At 43.4% G+C, this 10,423-nt stretch overlaps 1 protein-coding gene across 1 annotated transcript; it reads left to right on the top strand.

Annotated features, from left to right (window-relative positions):
- Nucleotides 1–5,672: 5,672 nt before the first annotated feature.
- Nucleotides 5,673–8,190, top strand: LOC124682692 (protein SODIUM POTASSIUM ROOT DEFECTIVE 2-like). Its single transcript, XM_047217331.1, has 3 exons — nucleotides 5,673–6,041; nucleotides 6,866–6,941; nucleotides 7,897–8,190. Exons 1-3 carry the CDS (start codon nucleotides 5,673–5,675, stop codon nucleotides 8,016–8,018), a joined length of 567 nt encoding a protein of 188 aa, XP_047073287.1. The 3' UTR covers nucleotides 8,019–8,190.
- Nucleotides 8,191–10,423: the final 2,233 nt, after the last annotated feature.

Below are 10,423 nucleotides of genomic sequence, written 5' to 3'. Positions count from 1 at the left end.
AAAATTTCAGCATATAGAGAGGTGTATTAGTGCCATGAAAATTTCTACAACCATATTTTCCTCTCTCATAATAATTTTCAGTAGCTTCATGAACAAACTCAACAATATAGCTATCACATGCAGCATACTTTTCATGATTTCCAAACACATAATTTTTATCAAGTTCAAGAATAGTGGAATTAAAACTTTCAAACTTACTTTTATTAATAATATAACAAGGTAGTTGATCAATCTCAATAGATATGGGACTCATAGAATAAGTCAAGAACTCTCCAATCCCATTTTCATTAGTAGTACAATTAATATTATCAAGTAACATAGGACCATCATCTAGAGCTTTATCATAGACATTTGCCAAACAAAATTCTTTAGTACCATGCATTTCGACATCAGGCACAAACAAAGCATTATCATAAGATTTATCAAAGTAGCATGGATTATCATATATAACAGTAGCATAATCATTTTCACAAGTTTTACTCATAGGCAATACTTCAAGAGAATCCACAGGAACATAACATTCAACCTCTTCCGATAAGCATGGAGGACAATCAAATAGTGTAAGAGATAAAGAGTTACTCTCATTAGAAGGTTGACATGGGTAGCTAATCCATTCTTCCTCCTTTTGTTCATCACTCTCCTCTTCTTTTTCATCCAATGAGCCTTCAGGTTCATCAATTTCCTCCTCTTTTTCATCCAATGAGCTTTCAGGTTTATCAATTTCTTCTTCCATCGGTTCCTGCAAATTGTGAGTGCATTCTTGTGCATTGATGTGTCTCTCTTTATAATCAAGGATATAAGGATTCCTACTGTAGCATTCTATGCAAGAATTAAGGATAGTAGAGACATAATCTTTAAGGCCCTTACAAACAACACAAGTTTCATAATTCTCAACCATGAAGGATTCTATCTCGGAGGCTCCCATAAATAAGACAAATTGTTCTACCTCTTCGAACCCATAATGAATATAGCAATTCCGATTATAGTTCTTAATTAAAAATTCCTCACTAAAGCCACATTGAAATTTAAGATGTTTAGTATCCTGTTGAGAGCAACAGTTTATATCATGGCATTCAAGCAAGATTTTAGCAATTGTATTCAATTTTTCTATCATAGCACTCATTATTTTACCAGTTCTTGATTCTCTATAATTATTATAACATTCTATAAGCTCCAAGTAGGTTGTAGGTTCTCCCATAACAGCAGTTTTTAATTTTAGATTTTTCAAATTTTTATGGATTTTTGGGTATATGAGGAAAGTAAAACAAAACTGAAATAAACTAGACAAAAGTAAACTAAGCAAACTAATACTAGACAAGAAATAAACTAAGCACAATTAAACTAGACAAAAGTAAACTAAGCAAAACAAAATAAAGTAAAACAAAAACAGCAAGAGAGGTAAAGTGTACTCCCCGTGTGAACTTATGAGTAGAGCTATGCCTCCCCGAGCAACGGCGCCAGTAAAATAGTCTTGATGACCCACAAGTATAGGGGATCGCAACGGTATTCGAGGGAAGTAAAACCCAAATTTATTGATTCGACACAAGGGGAGGTAAAGAATACTTATAAGCCTTAACAACTCGAGTTGTCAATTCAGCTGCACACTGGAAAAGCACTAGCAACGGGGTGATGTGAAAGTAGCGATGATATGAGAGCAATAGTAACAAGAATAACACAGCAGCAATAATAGTAACACAGGAGCAATGGCACCGGAAGATAGTTGATACTACTTCCAATGACATGTAGAACAAGTATATGATGATGAAATATGGACCGGGGTTCCCAGACTATCTACACTAGTGGCAACTCTCCAATAACAAGTGTTGGGTGAACAAATTACGATCGGGCAATTGATAAGATTGAAATAGCATTAAGACAAAATATCAAGATCATTAATCATGTAGGCATGTTTTCCATATATAGTCATACGTGCTCGCAATGAGAAACTTGTACAACATCTTTTGTCCTACCAGATCGGTGGCAGTCGGGCCTCAAGGAAAACTACTCGGATATTAAGGTACTCCTTTTAATAGAGCACCGGAGCAAAGCATTAACACTTGGTGAAAACATGTGTCCCTCACATCACCGCCATCCCCTCCGGTTGTCCCGATTTCGTCACTTCGGGGCCTTTGGTTCCGGACAGTGACATGTGCATACAACTTGTAGATACAATCTAAGCAATAAGTAAAGAGCTCAAATCTAAGATCATGCCACTCGGGCCCTAGTGACAAGCATTAAGCATAACAAGATTGCAAGCAACAATAACTTCATAAACTTTGTAGATAGACAATCATAATGTAACAATCCATCGGATCCCGACAAACACAACACCGATTACATCGGATGAATCTCAATCATGTAAGGCAGCTCATGAGATCATTGTATTGAAGTACATGGGGGAGAGAATACCAACTAGCTACAGCTAGAACCCGTAGTCCATGGGGGAACTACTCACGGAGCATGATGGAGGCGATGGCGTTGATGGAGATGGCTTCCGGAGGCACTTCCCCGTCCCGGCAGGGTGCCGGGACAGAGACTTCTGTCCCCGAATTGGAGTTTCACGATGGTGGCGGCGCCCACGGAGTCTTTCTCGGAGTTTCGTCAAGAGTTACGGTGTTTTTAGGTCGAAAGGGATTTTATAGGCGAAGAGGCGGCGCAGGGGGGCACACAGGGCGCCACACCACAGGCCGGCGCGGGCCCGGGCCAGGCCGCGCCGCCCTATGGTGTGGTGGCCCTCCGGCCCCTCTCCGACTCTTCTTCGGTGTTCGGACGCTTCCGGGAAAAATAGGAGGTTTGGTCTTCGTTTCGTCGAATTCCGAGAATATTGCCCGAACAGCCTTTTCGGAACCAAAAACAGCAGAAAACGAGAACTGCACTGTGGCATCTTGTTAATAGGTTAGTTCCGGAAAATGCATAAAAACATTATAAAGTGCAAGCAAAACATGTAAGTATTGTCATAAAACAAGCATGGAACGACAGAAATTATGGATACGTCGGGGACGTATCATACACACAGCTTCGAAAAACACAGAAACATCACCTGCATGATAGATCAGGAGGAGGAACCTGGAAGAATCCTAATGCGAGAGGTGGATCCAATAATCCCTGAGAACACTTTGTCTTTTTCAGTTTCAACCCATTTTTCACTGCACTTTTACTTATTGCTTTGTTTACTTTCTTACAACCAGTTAAAAAACCCTTTTAAAACACCTTTATTTGAGATTAAAGAACAATTTATAAGTAGACTTTAATATATAGTAGCAAGGGGCAGTAAGAGCTTAACTAGTAGCCCCTCGTGATTCGATACTCTTATTTCGAAACTAGCTACAATCGATATGTGTACTTGCAGTTATCAATCTTGATGATGACCCTTCATGCTTCATTCAAGATGGAATGCACGACTTGATCATTGTTACTTCGTGAAGACTCCCAATTTTCTCTCCCATACACCATTATGGGATAGCTTCATTAAGCCACACCTTCACATGTCCATTATCACCAAATGTATGACAAGCTTCAAGCATGATCTTCTCAAGATACCTAACCCACATAGACAACACAAACACACATATATTTTAGTTAATAAAGTATAATTGACAAGGCTTACCATACCACAAGATCACATGATCCAACGTGGTACATTCTTTATGCTTCATGTGTTGACCAATCTTGAATCCAATCTTCCCTCCTAGTCTTGGTCAACCTTATATCCCTTCATACTCTATCATACTATCTTGATCATCCATTGCATAACACATAAGCTAGAGCATGACTAACTTCAGTTTCACACAAGAAATCTAACTTCATTAGTTCTTCTTGATCATATCATATTCTTCTCTTCAAATCGATGATCTTGATGCAAATACCCATGGTATATCTTTATCTCATGACATCCACAATTGAATCCAACACATGGATTACAAGATTTACCTATGGAATATTCCTTCATATAAACTCAATGAAAACATTTGTCCATAGAGATTGTCATTAATTACCAAAAAAAATGTAGGGGCAAAGTACCCTTGCAGTTGTCCTCGTCCTCCGCTGCACCGTCTTCGTCATCAGTTACGCCATCCACCGTCGTCATCGGCCTCGACGAGTATAACAACAACTCGTCGTCCGAGAGGTGGCTTGATTGCCTAGAAGAAAAGTAGGTGGAGGCGGCGACAAGGACCACCGGAAACGCCATGATTAGTTTAAATCTATGTTTTATTTTTAATATAAATCTATGTTTCAATTTACCTTTAAATCTATGGTGTAGTCTTTGTTTGAATCTCGTATGAACTATGTTTGAATGTATATATAAATTTGTGTGTCCTAAGTGTTTGATCTAATGCTTGTGTGAATTTGTGATTTAGGGTGTTAACTTTAGGAGTTCAGTTAGGAACAACAAAATTTAGATGATCAAAATTTCACCTCTAAACTTTAGGGAGGCTTTTACTCCACTAAATTTTATGGGATCGGTTAGAGATGCTCTTACAGCTCTAGACCCCGACCCACAAAAAGCTTTAATTAATAGGGCTACTCCAAATGGCACCAAATGGTAGAAATCGATAAGAAAAAGTTAACTGCTCAAATAGCTAAACGATCCCGATTTAGACACAATGGAGCAAGCATATCTGGTTCTAATTATTCGATGAAGCAGAAACCCCGATCACAGATGGGAGTACAAGAATGTAGAAACCAATATTTTAAAGTTATCCAAGAGGAAGTAGTCAATGAAATCGATCCAAGAGAGGGAACGGTATGGTGTGCTTACAGGGGTGTGCACCGCCCCACTACTTTGGTGTGGAGGTGCCTCGGCCATGTCCTCCTGGCGCCGCGGTGGGAGGAGGGGAGGGGGAGGACGTGGTCGTGGAGGAGGTTGACGAGGAGCTACCGGAGCCGGAGGATCCTAGACCTCCCTCCACCTTTCCGGGAACGTGCCGCCACGCAAAGGTGGAAGGTGCTAGGTTGCGGGAAGATTTAGGCTAGGGAAGGACTTGCGACGGCGGGGGCGGCCGAAGCCCTAGCACCGCATGGTATGAGGGTGTACATCCCCACAGAATAAGGGTGGGAAATTTCCACTGAAAACAACAAAACAGAGGAAAAACCCCGGCAGCTTCTGGTAGAATTACGAATAAAGCATTTGTTTCATGAAAGAAATCATGGTGTACATACTTATCTTTGAGCAAGAATACAAAGCAGGACTCGGCAGTTTTACAGGTGGGTAACGCAAGAGACGTGCCCGGCGGGGCGAGACCCCGCACCACATCTTGTCGCTGGTGCCCCGCCCCGCCCGCCGCAGCGCGCACCAGACTAGACCAAGAGGTGAGCCCAACAGTCCATCAGCAGGCATGGCATGGCAGCCCCGGGCAATAATTCCGATCTTGTCTCGCCAGCATCACAACAGTCAAACAGGGAGGGAGAGGATAGCGGCCGAAAAGCGGGGAGAAACCATACAAAACCTCCATTAAATCCCACCCTAGTGATTCCATCCATCTGCTTTGCTTTGGTCTCCTCCCTCCCACCGCTTCGTCTCTCTCTCCCGCTTTAAATCTCCGAGCGACACCCGCTCGCCTTCTCACTCCGTCCGGACCTGTGCATTGCCGCTTCTTCTAGGTGTTGCTGGCGTTGCGTCAAGTAGCAGCTCTACACGGCACGGCAGCGCGCGTCCAGCAAGTGTGGGCGGCATGAGGAGCGGCGGGATGATGTGCCGGTCGCACGCGGCGACGGCGGTGTGCGTGCCGGGGGACGCGCGGTCCATGGTCGTGGGCCGCCGCGCCGACCGGACCATCGCCGAGGACGCGCGCATCCTGCACGACGTCAGGTACGTGCGCCTTGGTGGCGGCGGATGCGACGGAGCCGGCGCCACGCGCGTCTCGTCCAGGCGTGCCGCGGCGCCGCCCATGCCGAGGCGGCGCGGGGCGCCAGTGGCCGTGACGCTGCCCATGGTCACCAAGAGCCCCAAGGAGACGCCGGCAAGGGACACGGCGGCTGCCAAGCGGACACCCGCCGCGCCGCCCACCGCCGCTCCTGCAACCGGAGACCAGGTCCTCCAGGTACGTAGCTCCGACCAACCTATATTCTGCTCTAAGTAGGAGTACCTCGACTGCGCATTTCTTTACGATAGATTTGGTCACGGCGGGAAGATACCAACTTGTCAATTTCACCAACCGTTTAAGCAGGGCATACAAAATCGTTGAAACTGGTTGCGCACTGCAGAGATGCTCCTCAAACGTCTCCTGCTATCGCTTCTTTTTGTCTCTATGCATTTCAATTTAATTTGGCCTTAATTCTCCTTTTGAAACCTATGCTGCACTGCATCTTCAAAGCAAGTTGACTATATTCAACAGAATTACAACTGTAACGTGCCGGGCCCAGGACCCGGGATACATTTACTCGGCAACAGTAGCCCTAGTAACTTCCGTTCTTCTTTACGGTGGAGTCAAAACTACTACTGTACTGAAGATGTGTGCGTATGACACAGCAACAACATTTACGGTAAATAAAGAAACAAAAAGGACTATTGCTGGGAGAACAGTGGGAGCTTACGATCCGTCCAGATTGCAGAACAGTAGAGATTGTCCTCTTACAGAGGTAGGGCAGTGAGAGATTATATCCTGTCTGTAGACAAAGAATTGTTTGAAACAGATTATTACTCATACAGTAATACGTAGTAGCTGATTAACTTGTGGACCATAGGTAGAGTACTAGTACACGCCATGCAGGCTACTGCTAGATCGAGGTACTGAAGCCTTTTGTTTTCGCCTAACAAAATAAATGTGTGGTCAAAGAGATAGTTAGCTAGAGATGCAGTTTCTACTATTTGTTTCTCTGCTTCAGTTCTGGGGATCTGATGCTGTGGTGCATACTGCATACGCAGGTGGTGGTGATGAAGGTGGCTATACACTGCCAGGGCTGCGCAGGGAAAGTTAGGAAGCACATCTCCAAAATGGAAGGTATGTTTATGCAAGGGCCAGCTTTCATTTTCATGCCGAAATCACAAGATGCCACTTGCATTATCCAGGTCAATTTTGGCATCCACAATGCTTTCTTTTGTGTGCGCGTTTTTTTCCTTTTAAGCAAGTCTTCTCTTGCACGTATGTCTTTGGTTGGTTACATTAGTTCCAGAACCGTAAGCTGATGCCAACGTTCACAATTTGGTACCGAGAGTTCAGAAAGGGATAGGTATAACCTGAAGTGGTATATATTCGGGTATATTCTTTGTTGATATAGAAAATATCGCTATATTAGTGCAAACACATCCATGTGAGATATGCAACTGGTGAGGAAGAGCTGCTGTTAAACTACAGTTATATAGAAGTGCAGTGCAGGCAGCACTTGCCTATCTCCTACTACTAGTACCAGTACCCTACGTGCTGCAGAGGCTCTGAAAAGGATCTTCTTCCTGTCTGGAAAGTGCAAAACGTAGTACGTTTGGGACTAGCTAGTCGATCAACTCGAGCAGCCTTTGAAAATTCATCCTGCGTTTCATCAGAGGCCTCCTCACGTGGCACGTCTTCCAGTCATGAATAATTGTCGCCCGTGTCATACATACATACTTCCTCCGGCCATGAATATTTCACAGATTCGATGAATCTAGACATATTTTAGCCTATATTTTGCCTAAGTATATATGCGACAAGTAACGTCAGTACGTATAGAGATTGGCAGCTCGATCGCTACGTCACAAAACTTTCTGCGTTGAATGTTTCGATCCGTTCGGTGAAGCAGTACGTAGGCGTTGGCATGTATGTAGTCGCTTGCTGTCAAAAGAAAACACTGGTGCATGCGTGGGTAGAACATACATAAAGAAGTGTATTGAGCTGGAGTAGTACGAGTAGAAGTAAATTTCTGCTGTTTGTTTCTCTGTTTGTTCATGGATGGTTGGCTGACAGTTTGGAAGCGATGCAGGGGTGACGTCGTTCAGCATCGATGTGGAGAGCAAGAAGGTGACGGTGATGGGTCACGTGTCCCCGGCGGGCGTCCTGGAGAGCATCTCCAGGGTCAAGAAGGCCGAGCTGCTCCTCTGCTGAATCTCCAACATGCCCAGCCATGAATGCCAGCTGCAGAGGACGACGAGGAAGAAGGAAGAAGCTGTGTTGGGTTAGAGAGAGAAGAAGAAGTTAAGGTTAGGGTTGTACTGACCGGGGAAAGGACGACATGCATGGGCGTGAGATAGTTGGATCCATGAAAGCTTTGGAGTCAGGCGTGCGTGGTGAACTGTGTGTGCCATGCATGCATGCATGCCTACTTTACCATTACTTGCTGCTCAACTTTACTTCTTCCTCTTTCAAATCTATCTATCCATGGATGATGCGTTGGAGCATAGCATGCCGGTGGGTAGATTAGATCGGTAGTACTACGTCGTGCACGGTGTCGCCATCGGATTGTCTGCTTCCATTTGGCCGCACCCGCCGTGCTCCTCATAGACCGCGCACTATTTAAACAGGGAGCCTGCTGCCTGCAGAATGCAGATCCATCGTCCCCGTAGTGTGTCTCCCGTTAAATAATCCTACACTACGTAAGGGAAGGTTGTTCCTACACATACACAGTGCTTGTTCCACTGCACATGAAAGGGGTTTCTTGGATTCTTATCCGAATCCTACGGTTCGCTGTGATACTGGTACATATTGCCCCCAAGTCCACATGGAAATTCAGCTACTAAGATCATCTTCAGGGGCAAGACTTGGGTAGGATCAGGTCTTAGATAGGATCTATGAGATCAATTTTTTTGCAAAGACAAAACTTGTTGAAAAAATCTGAAAAAAAATCACAACACACATCTATGTTATATATGCAACGCCAAAAATTTGCAACTTCAAATTCGACATACATTTGGAGAGACAAAAAAGATAAATCTGAGTGTGAATAGTGTGAAATACTACTCAACCAGATCTGACACTATTCACAATAGAATTTGTCTTTTTTGTTTCTCCAAGTGTAGATCAGATTTTAGGCTGAAATTTCTTGGAGTTGTAGATACAACCTATATGCATGTTGTTTATTATTTTCAGATTTTTTCACCTGTTCAAAGTATGTTTTTTCTGGGTTGATCCTATGATCCTACCTAATGAAGAGATCCTATACAAGTCTCTCCCTCATCTTCAGTCATGCCTCCCATACGCCGTCTAAAGCGCTATTGCAAATCTTACCGCGTATGGGGGCGCCTCCATCCTTCGGCACTCCCAATATGGCCTCCAATACATTTTTCTATCTCGTTTTCTTCTAAATTCATGCAATTAAAATATAAATATTTTTCTACAATAACTGAAATTAAAATAAAATAATTCATACAATTTAAATTAAATAAAATTCAACCCAATCAAGACTCACACGAAACATTTCCTTTGAGGGCGCAAAAATGATCTATCAAATCATTTTGTAGTTGTTAATGAACAACTTTGTTGCAGATTTTCCATCACTTCGAACTTTTGGCCGGCATGGCTAATGCATCAAAATTCTATAGGAACAAGCAAACTCGGCCGGCACCTCCTCACTATCAAAATCGACAAGAGTACCATATATGTTGATCGTATAAATGATGATCATTCTCTACACTCGCTCGATGATATGTTGTGCATGATCACGCAAGCATTCATCACCTCCACCATCTAATGTTGAGACAAGGTAAGAGTAGTGAACCGGAAATATAGCAAAACAAGCTTGGAGCAAACCAAATGCCCACTCGATGTCCTTTCCGCAACTCTCCTAACATGACGGAAAGTGAGACTTTTCTGATTTAGAGTTTCAAAATATCATAATTATCTTCCCAAATATCGATCATCTTGAATTGATGCCACCTGCTAGGTGGTACCCTTTTGGATATTGGTGACCACTAATCTCATAATTGCACTTTAAAGCATGACATTCAACAAGTCTCGCAAACACCGACGAGAGCTGCAACACGTTAATGTTATTGTGAGATTCTGCAATGCCAGAAAACTCATGCCAAATAAATATCTGCCACAGTTAATTAAAGTACCACACATCAAGATGCTCAATGATGACCTTTTTACAAACTTTGCCAAATAAATGGACTATTGTTTCATGACTAGTGCATGCAATCGATCCTTTCAATCATCTCAGGAATTCTCTTGCAAACTTTATGCCAGGATTCAAGCTGCTTCATTTTGGTCCTCTCAAATAAAATGGTCTATACACTTCCACCACCGCCATGCAGATGTTGTAAACGGCTTTAATTTACATGGACTTAGACATGCCTAGGTAGTCGTCACTTTTAAATGTAGGAGCTCTGTATGCAATCATTCTCGTAGCAGCAGTGCATTTTCGAATTGCTGAGAGACTGGGGATTCCAACAACGTCTTTCTTCACCGCGAAGTAGGTGGCATACTCCCTCAAACCATGCACTAGGCGCTTGTAACATTCCTTGTTCATCTTATAGCACCTCCAAAAACCGAGCCCTTGGAGTATATGTTGC

Source organism: Lolium rigidum, chromosome 1 (assembly GCF_022539505.1).
Source record: "Lolium rigidum isolate FL_2022 chromosome 1, APGP_CSIRO_Lrig_0.1, whole genome shotgun sequence".
Taxonomy (NCBI): Eukaryota; Viridiplantae; Streptophyta; class Magnoliopsida; order Poales; family Poaceae; genus Lolium; species Lolium rigidum.
This window is presented reverse-complemented; position numbering and strand designations above follow the sequence as displayed.

Bases quoted from the DNA above. Each gene is read 5' to 3' on its own strand.
- LOC124682692 (XM_047217331.1), top strand. From the start codon at position 5,673: ATGAGGAGCGGCGGGATGATGTGCCGGTCGCACGCGGCGACGGCGGTG. The intron at 6,042-6,865 runs GTACGTAGCTCC...CTGCATACGCAG, and splicing joins CCGGAGACCAGGTCCTCCAG to GTGGTGGTGATGAAGGTGGC. The intron at 6,942-7,896 runs GTATGTTTATGC...GAAGCGATGCAG, and splicing joins GCACATCTCCAAAATGGAAG to GGGTGACGTCGTTCAGCATC.